Raw genomic sequence first — 20,053 nt, forward strand, 5'->3', positions numbered from 1 at the left:
AAACAATAACAAAGTCAGTGTTAACTATCACAACTTGCTAATAGGCTCCAATGCTATTGAGAGCCTTGTCTACTCCCAGTTCACAAGGAATCTTCACTTGATGACGTTTCCCTTGATTTGCTGAAAATGATCTTTCCCTTCATTTGCTGAAAATGATCTTTTATATTATTTCACGTTATTAATGACCCTAAAATATTTTGATTATATAACCATTATACAAAAACCTCTAAACAAATTGATTGTTTTGATATTAAATTCGAAAGCATTTTGAACGTTATACATTTATAAAACAAAGGACTCAACTCCATACTCTACAACATAGGAATAGTTGGACATAAAAATGGCTTCTAATCCATTCAAAGTTGTAACTCTTTCTCGCATGTCATGATACTGCACTCAAACGTTGAAAATTAGTTTGTATTTTTTTGCAAACGTCCTTTGATTGTTGAGCTTGTCCTTTGATTGTTGAGCTTGTCCTTTGATTGTTGAGCTTGTCCTTTGATTGTTCGACTTTTGTCATTTGATTTGCCAAATATGTTTTAGTTCTTTGTTTTCTATATTTGTTCGTTGATTTTTATTTTCCTTTGTAGTATTTTTAGTTTTGTCATTGATTTTTGAAAACGTTTGTTGTTTTTTTAGTTTTTTCGTTGATTTTGAAAACATTCATTGTTTTTTTACATAGTCCTTTGTTTTAATTTTTTATTATTATGGCCCTAATGGCCGCTCATAAACCTGTCCATGGTCAGGACTATATTTCAGTGTCCTTCAGATCCGATAATTTAAAGCAACTCATTTCTAGCTACAAATAGATTGTTACATTAACTTTGTGTTGAAGGTGTTACTACTAAAGGGCGTAATGAAAATATTGATTGGGACAAAAGAGTCAACACATTTCTGCTGCTGATTAGGTAAGTCATTAATAGAGTCATCCATACGATATTCACCAGTGTGACCATAATCACCATGGATCAATGAGCATTAAGACGGAAATAAAGAAATCCAACTACAATTTATACATTCTATCAAGATATACACTTTATAATGAATAACAATTGTTCTATTCTCTACTGATAATGATACGGTTATATGGAAGTAAAAATAAGCCTTATATGGTTGATAACAAGATCAAAGCAGCAACTCTGAAAGCATTAAATATATTATTAAAACTACAGTAAATTCAGTTGTTTCTTATAACCAGCAACCAATTTTGTTTTATATCTGTTGTATTAAACACAATGTAGATAGCCTGTAGTTTTTTTGCAAGGCAATAGTGGAGAATTTTATTTGTTAACCTACCTTATTGACTTTTATGTTATCTATCTGCCTAGAATAAATACCCAACAATGATCAATGTTCAACTAAATCTCAGTGGAGCGGAGCTGCATCATGCAAAAAAACTGAGTAATATACAGGACTTGGGAATTCCAGACCCAGGATTGGAAGGCAAAAAATAATTATCACAAATACCATACATTTTAATATGCACTATACAGATTTAAACAGCTAAACTCAACACAAATACATACTGTTTGCTCTAATGATGGTTATTGCTTGTCGTTGGTCATGAGATTGAGAACAGGCTTATTATTATCATCCATGAAAGATATGTTAACATTTTTATTTTGTAAACAAATCCGTTAATATACACTATATACAGAATTTAACAGTCCATACATGATTGCAAAATAATGTCAAAACTTATTTATCTAAAAAAAAGTAACAACTTGAAATAACTTTAAATATGTGTATAAAAGTGAACAATAAACTATAAAATTAGGTGGGAATAAATTTAGAAATTCGTAAATATTGAAAAAATAATTGTGGATAATAACAAAATTTAATATAAAAACAAACAACAGTTTGTTTTGTGACAAATTCCTTACAAAGTATTCATACACGGACAATAAACACTACTTGGATAATATTACTTTCACAAATCCATCTGAAATAGACGAGAATAAAATACAATAAAAAAGAAAATTATATTTACACTTAATTTTGAAATATTAAATCTGTGAAAGAATAAAATAAGTGTCCATGCAGAAATAGGAACACATTATATGTACAACATCAGTCTGAATATTATAAATTACTTATCTACTGTATGAATAAGGTAGAACCATATACATACAATGGGGCAATTCTAACACACACACACACACTCTGACACAATGATGTCTCGACGGACACAATTTAGACTTTTTAAAATAACATTTGGATGAATTCATGCATCCTCACAACAGTATGACTTGATATTATTAAATAGTACACTATTTACATATTCTTGTAAGCACCAAAAATTAGTAATATATTTTCAAGGAATTGGCCAAAGAAATTTTAAATAGCTACAACTGACCTAATATTTTGAGAAATGGGCATTAATTTCATTCCTTTTATTTTAAATTGAATGGGCTTCTATTCAAAATCAATTTGGTATGCTAACATACACACAAAAAACAGGCTGATTTTAAACTACTGTACTGTACTTACTACTCATTTTGAATAATCATGTATTTTTAAAAATATTTTAAAATTATTTTTATAATAATTTTATATAATATATAAAATCACTTTGCAATTTCTTTCTGGCTGTTTTACTTTATCGTTTTGATTTAGGGTTTCGCTTTTTATTTTGTATATCCATCAAAATCCAGCCACTGATACCCACAGCATTGTCATTTTTTCAGTAATTTGTCTTTTGAATAATATAAATTATATTATATAATATAAATTATATTATATAATTTATATATTTAGTTACACTGTAAATGTAATGTAAAGTAAATTTACATATTTAAATAAAATATTCATTTATTCATTATTTATTTAAATGAAATATCTAAATTTAATTACAGACGGGTTTTCCCTAATAATTTGGTACTTGTTTCAGTCTAGTACAAAATAACAATTTCAATGAAACTATGTCTCAATAAATACCCCCAACACCCTGAAATCAGAAGATTAAAGGTTCTAATCCTGTCAGATTTCATGCACATTTGTAAAAGCTACCTATTCTACAATTTTTAAGCCGTGGACGCCCTTTTTAAAAATGTTGGATCTGCCACTGTAATTACAGTACGTTCATAATAGTCAACTGTTACCAGGTTGTTCAAATACAACTTGCAGTGTAAATGGCAACATTTTAGAAATCCTTAGCACTCATAACACATTGTGTATTTAATATACAAACAAACAATATGTCTTAGATAAATACATAAAATGATAAGCTGTGGTATAAAATGATTAAAGGCATGATAAAAATAAAAAGTAGTATATTTATGAAGTTATGTGTGTTTTAATCTTTAATCTTATGAAAATAAACCAAGATTTATATTAAATAGAATAATTTTCACATTTTCTATAAGGGATAGTGACACATTTTCGTTAAATTGAAAAGAAAAAAAACAACAAATTCATTTGTATTAGATCGTCAAATAAATACACATGATAAAAAACACACAACACATTATTATCCAAAAATAAAACATCAGGCATCGTCTGCTGTTACAAAATCCACAAGATCAGTGACCTCCATTAAAAGGTCATCCTCGTCGGCTTCTCGATTACTGCTGTTACCACCATTGACTGCACGTGAAGATTTATTGCCACTAATAGAGGGTTTTTTCTTGGAATCAGGTGTTTGTTCTTTGTCTTTCTTTGATTCCTCATCTTTGTTGTTATTCATTTGTTTTTCGTTTTCTTTGTTAGAATCACTTTCTTTTTCTTTATTGTCTTTATCCTCACCTTTATTGTTTTCAGTCTTTTTGTTTTCATCTTCTTTTGTTTCCTTTTCCTCAATATCTTTATCTTTATTTACTTTGTCTTCATCTGTTTTATCTTTGTCTTCTTCTTTATCTTCCTTTTCTTCTTTCTTTGCTGCTTCTTTTTCTTCCTCAGATTCATCCTCTTCTTCACACTCTTCCTCTTCACTGGTTGAATCTGGCAATGTTTTATAGCTTTCCTGTTTACTATGTGACTTTTCAATCTTATCCAGCTCCTCTCCAAGACTGAAATCACTGTCGTCATCCGCGTAAGTTTTCTTTTTTGATCTAGTCTTTTTTTGGCTTCTATCTTCATCGCTAAAATCACTATCTTCATCTTCGTAAATCCTCCTCTTTGACTTGGTCTTTTTCTTGCTTTGTTTGTCCTCTTCGTCTTCATCTTCACTGCGCAAAACAAATTTTCTTCTTGACGGATGTGATTCCGATACAGAATTCTGAGATTCATCACTTTCAGAGTCTTCACGATATGATACACGTTTACGGGCTGTTTTGCGTGGTCGAGTGGGCAAAGAGCTGTCTTCACTATTGTAACTGGATTCCTCGGTTTCTGTTTAGAAAAGGTAATCGAAATTTAAATTACAGAAATGAAATGTAGACCAACCAATAGGTCTCTGAAGACTTTGCTGGTAACAAGAATTACTCAATACCATAATAATTGATTACATGTGGGTGGCTCTATTATTAACTGTGTCACACAAATTTCTTACATATGAAATGATAGATAATTTGTAAGTTAAAAAAACCCCCTAAAATTGTAAGATATCAATTTTATATCTTTTCCAATAAAACACACCACCTCAACAGACATACCTGGCAATGAAACCAGATCTTCATCACTTAGGTCCGAGTCCGAATAGTCTTGGTACCGTGTTCGTCGCTTTGACTTAGTGCGACAACTCCTCCTTGTTGGCATTTTCTTTAACCTTTTTGATGACCTTCGTCCAATGCCACTGTAGACACTCTCATCACTATCGTATGGTAAATCATTGTTTTCTGAACTTGACTTTTCACTAATGGTAAAAAAATTATTTACAAAACCTTTAAACAAAGAAAAAGATTTGGTACCAAGAATTGCTTTTTCCGTCTACAACCAAAATAGCCAGAAAAAAAATTCCCATATACTCAAATCATTTTTTCTGTACACAGAGCTATACCATGGCTCTGCCAAGCCATAGACGTACCTTTATGACTAGTATTGTAAACAAGTGGTGACTATACAAAAAATAGGAACATAGGTACAAACATTTTTTTTATTCATAAAACTGTATTTAAATATTGCACAGCATTTTGTCTTATGTCATCCGTCTCTCTCTGTGTGCATACTTTTCCAGTAGTAGACCTAGCTAGACCTACAGTAATTATGCCTAGATTAGCTATTTAGTTAGTTGCTGCTGTAAGCAAAGTAGGCAAACATTGGCAGCCTTTTTATCTATGATCTACGTGTTGGGGTCAATTTAAGGTCAACCTTGATTTGGTTCTACAGTAGTTGTCCGAGAATCCATTGTATTCAATAAATAATAAGTGACATACTATACCTTTCATCTATTTTGAAATCTTCACTTCCATCACTTCCATCACTGCTTTCTGCATCCAGATCCATCAACCTTTTTCTCTTTCTTTGTTGTCGCTCCATTGGTGACATATCACTTTCTTTTACTTCTCTTGGTGGTCCATCAAAGTCACCAGGTTCTCGATTTGCTCTCTCTATTGTTTCGATGTCCTTTCCCCGACTGTACCCATAGTTTTTATGATATTCTTCCACAGCTAATATACAAAAAATTCAGTTCAATAATCACACACAAGAGAGGAGTGAATACGTTAAAAATGTGTAAAATATAGTAAAATGAACACATCACTCAAATATACAGTGGTAAACATTTAAAATACTCGCATGTGGATTATACATAGGTAGAATTTAAGTTATTTTTATTCTAAGTAATTATTTTGAGTTAAAGAGAGGACCACAATAAGTTTATTTGTATCTAAGTATTTTTTTATATTTTTATTATTTCAATGAAAGGAAAAATGCAAATAAAATAAATGTATAGACTTAGTGAACACCCCTTCCAAATAATGCTTCAACCCACTTAATGATCTGAGGTCATGTGCATTGATGATGAGAGCAGCAGAATCTTTTGACAGCAAACTGTTGCAGGCATGCTACTATTCAAATTATATATCTAGCAATTATTATTCTTTTTGTACAGAGCAAGCTGTCTGTGTGTGTTTCCACAGTCAGTTCCTATTACGATTGTTATTGGAAATATACATTTTTTATAGTCATGACCAAAGATACCAAGGCCTAGATACACACGGATTACTGCATTCAGGCAACACAATAAGATACCAAGGCCTAGATACACACGGATTACTGCATTCATGCAACACAATAAGATACCAAGGCCTAGATACACACGGATTACTGCATTCATGCAACACAATAAGAACTCTAAAATCATTTAATTGCTAAAACAGTAGTATTGTGAAAATAGATTATGCAATTGGTAAAAAAAAATCAAGAATCTAGCAATATTTGAAAATAAAAATATGGGTACGCAGTGGCGTAACAGCTATGAGCACTCACTAGCTAAACCCAGGGGCAGAGCATGAGCAGTCCTATGCAACTACCCACTGTTGGAAGGCCCCTTAGGAGGGCTAAACCAAGGGCATTTGCCCTGTGCGTTACACCACTGGGTGTATACAGAGTTCTGCATTTTTAAATGTACTTTTACCTTTGTCATGTTCCTCAACTTCATCCCTTATAGCCGAGTTGATCGTATCATCAAACTCGTCAAATCTGTAGTTAATTTGTTTGCGACTTCTTCTAGATCGTCTTTCAATAACTTCATACTTTTCTTCCTCAAAATCCTCAACATAATCCTCATATCGTCTTTTCTTTTTCTTTCGTTTTGGTTTTTCAATTACAAGCGTCTCCTATAAAAATGATAATTATAAATTCAATAATGATCTGAAAACTTTTCAAAGTAAAACCAAAGTGAAACCAAGAATATTATGGACGAATTTCATTTTTAATTTATCTCTTTTAAATAGTTTAGCATTACACACAAAACACATAGTAGTCAATATTAATAGGCAAGCATCTTAACCAGCAATTCCAATTTTGTTTGCGGTCTATTATAGCTACAAATCCCAAGTGTAGAATTTCATATAACACCACTTCAGGCAAGTGGTAAATAGGTCTAAAATATTTAGGAAAAATAGTACTTACTGCAGGAAGAATGTTAGCTTCACTGATGCCTACGTATGTCAGCAGACTCTTTCTATTAAAACAAATTTTAAAAAATGCTTAATAATTTTTATAGTATAACTACAAATCAAAGAAATAATATATAAACCTGTCATGTGACCTTTCTGCAGAATATGTTACATGGATTATATTGTAAATTACACAGCATAGAAGTCGTACCAGTCAGTAATATTAGTCGGATTTGTGGTACAGCAGCTATGAGGATTGAAATAGTCAGTCAGTTAATTCATATAATACCACCGAATACAATACATTACTGATGCCAGGTTTATTCAACTGGTCTGATGTGAGGAGATCTACTTCCTCTGACTCCTCACTTTTTCTATCCAAGAAGAATAGTTTGAGGAGCACATAAATGCCCGGTCGATTACTGTCATATGTCATCTTTAGTGAATTCAATGCAATCATTTTCCTTGTAAAAGAAATCTTACTTTCGCTTCTTTCTGGCTTTCACTTTAAGTTCATGATCCAGTGATTCAAGGGTGTTTTCCAACTTGGCAATAAGTTTGACCTGTAAAAAACAATTCTGAAATGTGAAATTACCCTGAACATACAACATTAGTTTATTGTTTCATTACTACTACTGTTGGCTTACAAAGACTTTTACAGTTTTTAAACAATCTTTTATGCGTTCATCCACCTCTATCCATCAATTTAATTTTATACATACAATTACTTTCATAGTTAGTGGAAATGAAACTGGTAAATTTACTGGTAATAATGACATGAAAACATAATGTAACATTAGTCAAAGTACAGTAATTACAAATTTACGAATGAAAGAACAAAATAATAATAAGTTTTTATAATTAGTAGTATTTTTTTTTCTTTTTGTGCCATGGTCCACTTTTATTTAATTTTATTCAATAATATTGTGTATATGATGCATAATAAAATTATTGTACATAATTAATACATAATTATAATAATTTACTTATTATTGACATTAATCATAATAATTTTTTATTTTAATTAATCAATAATAATCAATAATTAGTAGTCCTGATATTATTTTTCATGAATTCTGATCGGAGGAAAAAGGAGAAAAACAAGTACAGTAATCTGACCAATCACAAGATTATACGCACTGGAGTGTCACCGTTATTAAAATGCCATGTGCATACATGCATTGCTTTCTTGTTAATTTAAAACAACATCTAATAATTGATCAAATAACTTACATGTTCACAGCTTGGACAAAACCAATCACCATCGGGAATAATCATCAATGGTGGACGTAGGCAAGCTGTATGATAGCCAGCATCACAGCTGTCGCATAACAAGATCTGAAAAGCAATTACTGTACTGATTATTGCTGCTTTGTGTTCACTTAACGTTCATTCATTTTTTTTAAAGTAGTAAAATTCAGATTCAATATGATCATATTTCTTAGGCATGGGTACCGTAATGGCCAATTTAAAGAGACGAGTGGTAACGGTAGGTGGAATCTGCGTAGCTTGTCCCACATAGAATCTGTATCTATCCTGAGTGGAAACCGTTAACTATGTGTAAATGGTCATAAGGAACACTAACATAGATTCTATATTTGTGTTACTGTCACTGTTCATCTGTGTAAATTAGCCTAATCCATAGCGAATTTATCGGCAAAGCCTAGATATTCCATCTTTTTAGTACCGCGTACACAATTTCATGCAAAAGGGCTTACACTGATGCACCCATTTTTCGATCAACCATGAAGGGAAAACCAATAACAGAACTTTTCAGCGAAATACCAGATCTTCCCAAATTTTTATTAATGCATTCGGCCAAAAAAGAAAAGACAATTAATTCAGCAATGAGACAACATCAGGCCTATAGCTAGGATATGATGTTAGTACGTTACCTCTCTTTACCACCTAGGCCTACAAAAGCCTAGCAGAACGTACATTTAAGACGAGGAATGGCCTGGTTTAAAATCAGAATCGCCTATCACAAGTAAAGTGTCTTTAAACAGTGTTACTATAAATTTTAAGAATTATATTAATTTGTACCCATTCAGGATGGTTGTACTGATGACATTTTCCACACGGACTATCATTCTCTTCACTCTTTTCTTCTTTTTCCTCTTCTGTCTGTTCTTTTTCTTCTTCCACCTCATCCTCATCTTTCATCTCTTCCATTTTCTCTACAGCTTTTCTGGAGGATCTTCTCCTTGGTGTGTAGCGGATTGGAACTCGTCTCTTCTTCTTCTTTTTAGTTTTCTTTTCTTCAGCCTTTGTATCTTCATCTATGTAAATTGAATAAAACAATAATAACTACACACTGGCAAAGATACCTGTCCCATAGTGGGTTTCAAATGTAGTTTAAAACCTTCCCAGCACAATTCTGGTCCATGTGTATGTATGTGTACAGTAGAAAAAATGTGAATACCGAACAAAAGTGATTACAGAAAAGTTTTACATTTGCAACAGACAATATACAAGAATTTATCACAGAAATTTTTTACATATATAACAATGTTAAGCCTATTTTCCACTAGGCAAATTTGTTCGTGTAAATTCAATGTTTTCACATAGTAAAAATCATACTATCCTTTCCCACACAAGAGTAAATTACTGTAGCTGCGACTTTAATTTCCAATGTGTCTATCTTTTTCGATTCACATGAGTCATAATTCAATTCTGATCTGGTTGCGCAATTTTTCGATTTGCAAAAAGTAGAAACCATTTAAACTACAAACTCAAACGAGCATTTGTCTGAGAAAGGTGTTTAAAAGATTGAATACGCATGCTGACGCTTTAGAATGAAACATCTACAGTAGTAGTAATTGGATGGTAATGGAAGTTGTATCATTTTTTAAAGCAATGTACTGAAATTGAGTGGGATAGAAATACTGCAGTCTATTCAATAAAATCAAGGAAAACTTTCACTTTCAAACAATCTCTCCACTACGTAGTAATAATTAAATTTGTATCAAAGTTCAAAATAAACACAAACCTTTTTCTTCATCACTGGCTTTCTCCTTTTCTTTATTCTCATATTCGTCTTTCTCCTTTTCTTTATTCTCATATTCGTCTTTCTCCTTTTCTTTATTCTCATATTTGTCTTTTTCCTTTTCTTTATTCCCCTTTTCTTCTTTCTCCTTTTCTTCATTCTCATATTCTTCTTTCTCCTTTTCTTTATTCTCATTTTCTGCTTGTTTCTCTTCACTGTTATGACTATTCTCTTCTTTTTTTCTATTTGTTGGAGTTGCATCATTAGTTTCATCCTGTTTTTCAAGTTTGAGACGAGTAACAATTACTGAAGCTCTCACTGGCTTCTCACCGTTCTTTTCGTTACATTCACTATCCTTCATTACAACATCATCATCTACATCTTTACTTTCATCTGATTTTTGTTCTTCTTTTACTTTACACTCAACATTTTGTTTCTTATTATCATCTATATTGTCTTTAGATCTTTCCTCCTTTTCTTTAGTTGTTTGTTCCTTGATTGTATCTACTGTTTTAATCTCTTTACTCTCTTCAGCAGTTTTTTCATTTTTTGTCTCAATCATTTTATCCCTTGTTGATTCTGTTTCTTTATTTTTCTCTTTATTTCCATTACTTTCAACATCCTCTTTTTCACTATTTCCTTCGGTCTTTTTATCCCTTTCTACTTTTTTATCAGTTTCTTTTTCATCTTTCATTCCAATGTCTTTCTCATTAACCTTTTCTTTTACTTTTGCTTCTGTATCGTTTTCATTTTTATCTTCACTACTCGTTGATTCTTCATCTTCTACAATATCGGGAAGTTTTAACTTTTCTATTAACCCATAAAGTTGATTTCTATCACTAAATAAAAAAAATTACTAAATTAAGTAAATAATTAATAATATAGTAATACATAAATAATTAATTAATTTATATGAACACACTTCATAAAGTGACCTGATATTGAAGATACATTGAAAGGTACCTCCTTAGCTAACCTTTGCTAGTTTACAATTTACTACATAAACATGAATTGGCAGATTAAGCACCTTTGCTAAACAAAAATGTACATTATTTTTTCAAAAATTACATTTAGATTTCCACTAGCAATTATGAAAACCTATTAGCAATTTGATAGTTTGCTAGGGAAAATTTTCGAGCCCTGTATTGTTAATTTTAACAACATTAACGTTTGGGGTTAATACACTTGAATCTGTAGATTAGATGATAAAAGTACTAACTAGGATATAAGTTGCCATGTTGAACTGTCATCATCATCTTGTTCTTCTCTGTACAGACGGATGTTAGCATCCTGATCCTGGTAAGAAATCAAATAATGTTGTCGTTACAATAACTTCATCATAAAGTAATTGTACATTTAATTTGCAGATAAAAAATTCTATCTTTCTATCATTTTTAAGTTCCAGAAAGATAACATTTTTTTGTGTATACAATAGTGGCAATGTTGTTTTTGCTTGCATGTTTACTGAGTTTACTTGTGCAGCACTGTGTTCATGAACATGTGATAACTCATTTTCTGAGCTCTGATTGGTTGCATTTTTGCACCTCAAACAGTTAACTGTTTAAATTACTAATGTCCCTGAAGCGAAAAACTCAAGGAATTAGAAATTTGTCACAGAAAGGGATTTGGCAGGATGGCAATATAATGCGCATACACCATCCTGTTTGATTTAAGTGAATATACATTGGTTTTAAGTGGAAAACAGAGTACATAGTAGTACATTCATTACTGTATATCACCATTATACACTGCATGAAGTCTGGTTTTGATAGTCGCTGAGGCAATATTCGTCACTGGTAGCAAAGGGAGGTTTCTTCTGTTTTACTGGTTTTTATGTAACAAATTAAAAAAAAAATATGAATTTGATTTGAACACTATCATCATTAAATAAATACCTTTTGATACCAATACACTAGTCCGGTTTTATCTCTTCCAATTGGTTGAAGGCGCATTTTGTCAGGACTTTCTTCATTAACGACATCACGCACTTTAGCATTAGTATCAAACTGTGACTCACACAAAAACTAATTTAGAAATAAAATATAATTTGTTGTATATAAAACAGTTTCTGCTGTCACTTACAGAAGATGACAGGTAACAAATGCACTGATTAAAAAATAAATAAAAAAACAAGCTTTTAGGATCAGAATGCAATGTATTTGTACAGTATGTGTGCAATATTAGTACTGTATCCTGAAGTTTAAAGATTATTATGAATGTTGTAATAGAAAATAAATTAATAATATTAACAACTTGATCATTGTAATAATGTAATTCAGTTGAACAATAATCTGTATTTTTATATACAGTACAGTATATAATGAATTCCAACAATATTTTGAAGGATAAAACCAACCTTAATTTAAGAATACTTTAACTTTCATATCTGAATTTGCAGAATCACCCATGCATTGAGGGAGATTCGAATCATGTAAATGGACAGTACAATTTTAGTATGCACGTACTGTACTTTTAAAGTAACAAATCCAGAAAGAGTACCTTAAGTAAATTAACCTTGGAGTCCAGTTTGATCTCAGTGTAGCCAAACTCTTCAATCTCCCATGCATACATTGGGTTACACCAATGACGTAACATCTGAAACAACATAGATACAATATTTAATAATTCAATTTATCTGTTGTCTTTTATGTTTTTGAATATTAATAATACACTCAATTCTTTGTAAACACACTAAATAATACTACTGTTTGTTAGTTCATTTGTCATCCAATAACAAACCTTAGCCAACTGTTTTTCCCAGCGTTCAACTGATACATTCTTGATTATTCTTCTCATTAACTTAATATGCATAAACAGCAACTCCTGGCTCACTGAAATTATAATAATAAAACAATTACCCTAGGGTATATAGGATAGTAGTAGCTAGCCTAGCTAGGCCTTAGCCATAAGGCATCCAGCCTATAATATGTAGGGCTAGCTAGGAGGGCCTATTATAATGCCGTAGCTAGCTAGCTAGGCCTATTAAGATAGCTAGGAGGGGCTTAGCTAAAAACGTGGTCGTGCGGTATTGTTACGGCCTAGGTATATGATATGACTATGTTTCTGAAATAAAATATTATTTTTTTATTTCTCAAATCTCTGAGGCCTAGCTAGGCTACTACACTAGATAATGCTAGGCCTATCACCGGTCAGTGGGCTTGCTATACTAGCGTAAGCCTAGGTTGGCTAGGTGCAGGCAGGGCCTCTAGTATACTTACTAGCTAGGCCTAGTAGTGTTTAGTAAGTAGGCCTACTACACACTGACTAGCCCTAGCCTAGGCCTAGATAGTATCATTATCTGCAGACGCTTGGTTTGGGAAAATTTAAAACCTTGTTAAAACAATCTCTTATTTGGCTTGAACAAGATAAATCATTTACAAACCTTGCTCCACATTTTCCAGTGATTCCTGTAATTCCGGAATTGTTAGGTCAGGTAGCTGCAAATGCTCGCCATAACGCTGTAAAAACGAACAAACTACAGCAAAATTTGGATTTTTGTACACACTTTCAGACGCCATGGTTTAGCACTCATTTTATATTGTAAACAATGTAATAACACAGAGGGCGCTCGATTATTTGCACCACCAGAGCCATATATATAATGGCTCTGTGCACCACCTAAATAATAATCCTTGGCCTCGTTGAACAAAAGTTTTAAAAGACCAGCTGCACTTCGCGCGCGGAGGAAGGAACAGAATTTTAATACCGACACAAAAAACAAAATTATTTTTAATGGAGTTGTTACGAATTCATCATTTATAAATTCCAACCAATCTAGGCTTCTTGTATGTCAATATTGAAATAAAAACACAAAAATCGCGCATGATTGGATTGGAGGTTCTACAGTAGTATTTAGGCCTACTTAATATTAATTAAGTCCGCATTTAACGCATGTATAGTACAGTATGAATAGAATAACACGCTAACACAGCAATACTAACAGGTGGTCTCTCTTTTTTTTGTGAATTGTTTTAATACACGAATACCAATTAGCCATTCAAACTTGATATGGTCATCCAAAATGAAAGTGACAATGTTAATTATTTTGAAAAGGTTTAAACAAAAGAAGAAATAAACAAGAAACATTTCTCAGTACAACAAAGTACGCCGCTCGACTTTTTGACGTAACAATTTTAATTATTGTTCTCCCTTCATTATAATAATGCTTTTATTGATATTCTATTTAATAAATTAAAAACAATGATTTTTCAATTATTTTTGTTTAATGAGCAGTCAGTAAACATTTTGTATAACACAAATATAGTATATAAAATGCTCTATAATAAATCATGAATCGGCAGCCGTTAACCTAAAACTCGTGTGTTTGTTTATGATTAGCCTATTTGTGCATGTTTGAAAGTCATTGACTCGGACCATGGAGTAGGCCTAAAGAATATATATAATAAAAAAATTAGTTCCAGAAACGATTCCACTACATTTTAAATCTTAGTTTTAGACCTAAGATAGATCATGGAACTTTCTCCATGGATAGATTTAGGCCTACAATGTAATAATAAAAAGAGGGAGCTATGTTCTCCACAAACATTGCACTTGGCCTATTATAATACTACAAGTATTTTTGTAACAAACCTGAAGCATAGAGATATATTCTCTATGCCTGAAGGAACTTCATAGTTTTCACATTAAAGTCACACCACAATGCCACACACAATAGGCCTAAGACAGTATGACAATACAATCTTAACATCAATAGGGCATTACTAGTATACTACACAACAAAGGTGTAGTGGATTGAGAACTTATTTTTTTCTTTATCATACAGATAGATTTCCAAAAATTGTATAACATCAAATTCATTATAACACCATCGTCAGCAGGTTGTTACATTTTATAGATCTTTAGTCTAGTTTTTTTTAACCCTGTTATTATTTTTACATATTTTTTTTTCTGAAGGCTACAGCAGAAAGCTGTTTTCCTCTATTTATATGTCTTCCTCGTCCCCAATCATGAGCCAACTTTATACCCGCCACCATTCTGGTGCCGACTCTGTCCCTCTCCATGATACAGGTGAATTCGGCTTTATTTTTCGTAACAAAAAGATTGAATTTAGTGAGACGTCGTTCAATATCGAAAATTAATACATTCATAGGCCTACTGATGGTAGGATAATTGTTGATTACCGCTGTATCAACGACGACTCGGTTTTTTATTTTTTTAGGCATGAATACTTACAAGCAGTATCCAATGTTCAAATTAAAAACCTAACATTACGTTGTTCAATAGAATTAGTAGGCCTACATTACTATAATTAATATACACGTCCAATAAAGAATCTGAAACAAATACTGAATTGTTACCAAAGTCTCTCGTTTGAGCCTATATTTTACAATTATTAGATTATTTCGGTGTATATATCTCCTCCCTGAATAAATTAGACCTAAACCTAAGTAACATAAATAAGAAATAAAGAACATTTATGAAAATCATCATATCAAAATTAATACTGTGCTCTTCACATGAACTTATATTTTCACAATGCTTATTCAATTATTTCGGTATATCGAATTAATTAGACTTATACCTAAATATCATAATTAAGAATTAAGAAACATATGACAATCATCAGACACAAATTTATACTGCGCATGGTCTCCTTCACTGCGGAGTACGTCACATGTCAGTGTGTTTTTCGATGTACTCTTAACCTGGAACGCAGTGCATTTGAGAGAAATGCAAAGACTAAAGCATTCAATGCGACTACGAACGGATGTTGTACTTCTCAGTATCAGATCAGATATTTCACTTTCCTTCAAGCAAACTGGGTTACCACTGTCTCCATAAACTCGTTTCGATGTATAGATATCCCTCTCTAATAAAAAAATTAATAAAATACCATTAGAATTAGAACGACATGTACTACCATCTGAGTGACTCAGAAAAATGACCAAGTGTGTAAAATTGAGCTTTGAGGGACAGCTTCCACCGATCCAGCCGATATGACATGCCGAATTGACTGCTTCTCACTGCTGATCTCAATGTTTCCCAAATGTTGGTCCGGTCTTAACATAACGAACTGATTATTTCAGGTTTGAGGTCTCATCACACGCCTCCGTATCAAGCCCAAATGTCGTGGAGTTATTACTTAATGTCAACCAAAAGGTTTTTAATGTATGATCTGGACAAATCTGAATTCAATATTGCATATAAACATAGCATTACGATAATTGCATGGCAAGTATTTTAAGAGCTGTACCTCTTTCGCAAACATAGTTGAAAGATTTCGAGACACAGTTACGATCCGCCCATGTTGTTCCTAGCATCACTGCGCAATCTGCAGTGTCAGGTTCACTCGTACCATCAACATTCCGATTGTTTGGCTGACTAGGCTTCCAGTCTATAAATAAGTCTATACGTTAATTGCATTCTTTTATATTTTAAATTCACACAATTCAACCGATAATTTACTATTATTATTAATTAAGTTTAATTACAAAACATCTTATTATTGCCCTTAATATGTTTGGAAATTATAGCAATAACAGACCGCAACGAACTAAAAATACCGTACTAGTAAAATTGTTAACCACGTCATCACCAGTCGTCCACTTCCAAACACCTTCGACGTCTATATCGTTAAATCCAATCCACACTTTGGTACCGTTGCACATGTCCTCCATAAACATATTTTTTTCTTCTGCATCCACAGTCACTAAACTTGCCTGCTTGTCGTTGCATGCTTCAAGAGAATCAACCCAGTTGAGACGATCCTCAGACAATCTGTAGCATCTGCTGCCAAAAGGATACCACTGATTTTGACAACCAGAATCTGTGGTTTCATGAACATTTTGATGTTTAATACAGTATACATACAGCCAACTTTATTTATATATACATATATTAAAAGGTATATGAATTCTAAACCTACGAGTGATATTCTGAAATTAATTAATTAATTTGAAACGAAAAAGATGATGAAATCTGTGAGAATGAGGAGCCTCCTCAACCGAGATTCGAACCGGGAACCTTCTGTTTGATATGCAGATGCCCTAACCATTAGTCCACAGGGGCTATCATGTTATTGTTCAAACTCGATTGGATAGCGACTCTATTGTACGCATGCACACAAGAGATCAAATTGATACGCCTTCATTTTGTTCAGTATTTTTAGTCACGTGCATACGCGACTCTAAAGCTCACAATGTCGGTCGGTCGGTTGGTCGATTGGTAAACACTAACTCAAATTTGTTATTCACGAAGCAAGATCTCCATTTGCTGCTTCCCAAAGGTTAACAACATTGCTTTGCTGCTTGCTACGGTGGTGTTACATATTATTATTTAGGCCTATTAGGAATTGGTTAAACATTTTGCAAATTTTTTCTCTCTTCTTTTCCAATCAAAGTCGTCTGAATCAAGATACACCGTACTTTTTTTTTAGCTCAATCTATAACATATGTAAAGTATCCGGCAACACATCCGTGACATCATCAAGAGTCCTCTCTATATCCGAATTTGCAAAGCCTTGAATGCAATCTTATAAATTGTTTATATGAGGCACTTAATGTAAATTGAAAAAACAGCCAATGTGCATAGAAGGCAGCCAAAACAGTCAACAAGACTATACAAAAAAGTTTAAAAGTTAAATTCTAAAAATACATCAAGATTGGTAAAAACAACATTAATGCTAAAGCTACATAGGTATTCAAGTATCTTATTAATAATTAAAACAACATTAATGCTAAAGCTACATAGATATTCAAGTATCTTATTAATGATTAAAACAACATTAATGCTAAAGCTACATAGATATTCAAGTATCTTATTAATGATTAAAACAACATTAATGCTAAAGCTACATAGATATTCAAGTATCTTATTAATGATTAAAACAACATTAATGGTAAAGCTACATAGGTATTCAAGTATCTTATTAATGATTAATATAGTAGCAATGGGGAGTGTACCACCGTTTTACAAGAAGATTATTATTTCTCCGGTTGTTACGATATGAAGGTACGCAAACAATTACTGAACTAAACATGATCTTTTGTTTTTTTATTTGTAATTTTACAACGGCATGTTCGCTTCAACTAAGAAATAACGTATTATAGGTTGTCCTGGTCGTCGCAAAATCGAAAAATCTCGTTCCTAAACACTCTCTAGGGCGAATAAATTGCAATAGTCGCATCATGTGGAAAAAATGGCCAAACCCACCATCCATTAGTACAGTGTATCAGACATAGGACCTACTCACCGGTTGTGATGCTTGATCCAAGATAAGTAACTAACATAAAAGCAATAATAAACGTACACTTTATCTTCATTCTCATTTCAGTATTCATAACAAAACTGACCCTGACAAACATTGAAAATATAATGTGAAATAATTCGGCTAAACAATGTATTTTAACTTTACACAAAAATCAATTTTTGTTATTATTCACATATTTTTACAACTCGTTGGACCTAAAGCTAAGATAATATCTACAATCAACATACTGAAATGTTTTATGAAATTCAATAACATTGTAAACTAGATTAATAAGCGTTTTTAGATATCATCTTATACTTTATAATCAATATTTTGTGTTGTTATCCAAATTGCTCCTCTTATTTACTTGGTCTCAGAGAAAAGATATCCACAATGAATAATTTATAAAACATTTTAAATACCCATACTGGAAAACATATCGATCGATAAAGTAGGCCTATTTAGAACGGGAACAATAGCTGTACATAAATGCAAATTATTTGATATAACTTTACAATGAACGGTTGATCAAGGGACGTACAGTAGAAGGCCTATATGGGCTATGGAGAAGACGTCTGCAGCTACAAATGAGTAGCCTAACTTTTTCGTGACGAAACTTTAAGCACAAATAGCTGTACATAAATGCAGCTGGATGGAAATGAGCCCTTTGAGTCAAATTAATTTTTTGCTGAAATGTGCTTAATTATTTATTATTATATCCAAAATCTTCCCATTATAAATTACTTAATTTGCATAAAATAAAAATGCCCTTTGACCCTAATTATTATCCTTTATGTATGTATTAAACACAATTCATAAACGTGACCCTAGATTCAGAATAACGCACTTGATTTGTTTTAGGGGTGACGGTCAAAGGTATTTTATTACACCATATGAATATGCCAATTGTCTCTCGAAACGTTGCTATTTTGAATAAGAATGTACTTAATACAATATAAATATCACCCTTTGCATTAAGGTCGCTACATTTTATTTATTTAATGATTAGACATTACACCATTGTGCAACCTTTGCCCAGGAAATAGTGAGACTATCTCACCCCTTTCAGCTTAGCCAATTCAGCCAAACGCCCTATTTTGTCAGATGCACTGTATGCCTACTTTACCTCAGGACTTCTTAAATTCAATTGAGCTCATTAAGGGAACATTTTATCATTGAAAAGAAAAATTCACTGTTTAGGCCTACTAGCAGAGAAAACCTCTGGGTTTTACTAGGTCTAGTTAAAAGTAGAGCATTGATCTGTTAAAGAAAGGACTCACACGCCGTTTATCAACAGTGAGTTATAATGTTTCTTTCGCAAAAAAAAAAGCAATTTAACATAGCATTTATTGAATGTATCCTTAATTTCAGCCTCTTACAGGTCTAATCAGTTCTGAATAAGTGTTTACTAAGCCTCTCTGTTAACCTTCCAGGGGGGAGTATTTTGTATTTCGAATTTTTGTGTCAGGTTTTTGGTAGAAATCAAATCAACTGAAAACAGGCCCGGTTCTTTTCAACAATGAATACAACATAATTTAGCATCTTATATATAGATTGTTCTTTTTTATAAACAAAACTATGTTTTGGGCCGGGGAAAATATACTAGTTTGGTTATAAGTATGTTTAAAATTATGACAATACATTTAGTAACAAACAAAATAATATAAATAACATGAATAAATGTGGGTTAACTCTAAAAAGATCAGATAAGGCAAAATTACAGCAATACGAATAATAACTTGTTTGATTTGAAATTAAATCGCAATACACTTTTCAGAAACAATTTGACTAATTTATCCGAAATATTCTATTTTTTGTTTTCAGGAATACAAATGATTAAAAAAATACTGAATTGACAAC

General features: G+C 32.2%; 1 protein-coding gene across 2 annotated transcripts; it reads right to left on the bottom strand.

Annotated features, from left to right (window-relative positions):
• Positions 1–1,013: 1,013 nt before the first annotated feature.
• LOC140049297 (uncharacterized) lies at positions 1,014–13,516 on the bottom strand. Of its 2 annotated transcripts, XM_072094146.1 has the most exons (15): positions 13,367–13,516; positions 12,724–12,815; positions 12,484–12,579; positions 11,880–12,008; positions 11,204–11,280; positions 10,036–10,823; positions 9,988–10,005; positions 9,042–9,277; positions 8,232–8,336; positions 7,482–7,561; positions 7,012–7,063; positions 6,515–6,716; positions 5,318–5,546; positions 4,593–4,792; positions 1,014–4,329 (listed from the first exon to the last, which is right to left on the bottom strand). In XM_072094146.1, the coding sequence occupies exons 1-15, from the start codon at positions 13,500–13,502 to the stop codon at positions 3,488–3,490; spliced, it is 3,282 nt and encodes a 1,093-aa protein (XP_071950247.1). In that variant the 5' UTR covers positions 13,503–13,516; the 3' UTR covers positions 1,014–3,487. The 2 variants fall into 2 exon arrangements, with proteins under 2 accessions (XP_071950247.1, XP_071950246.1); XM_072094145.1 differs by having other exon boundaries at positions 9,988–10,823.
• Positions 13,517–20,053: the final 6,537 nt, after the last annotated feature.

Source organism: Antedon mediterranea, chromosome 5 (genome assembly GCF_964355755.1).
Source record: "Antedon mediterranea chromosome 5, ecAntMedi1.1, whole genome shotgun sequence".
Classification (NCBI taxonomy): Eukaryota; Metazoa; Echinodermata; class Crinoidea; order Comatulida; family Antedonidae; genus Antedon; species Antedon mediterranea.

Excerpts from the sequence above, each read along its gene's own strand:
- LOC140049297 (XM_072094145.1), bottom strand. The coding sequence starts at position 13,502 with ATGGCGTCTGAAAGTGTGTACAAAAATCCAAATTTTGCTGTAGTTTGT. Across the intron at positions 11,281-11,879 it reads TAGTGTATTGGTATCAAAAG|GATCAGGATGCTAACATCCG; the intron begins GTATTTATTTAA and ends ATTTCTTACCAG. Across the intron at positions 4,330-4,592 it reads AGATCTGGTTTCATTGCCAG|AAACCGAGGAATCCAGTTAC; the intron begins GTATGTCTGTTG and ends TTTTCTAAACAG.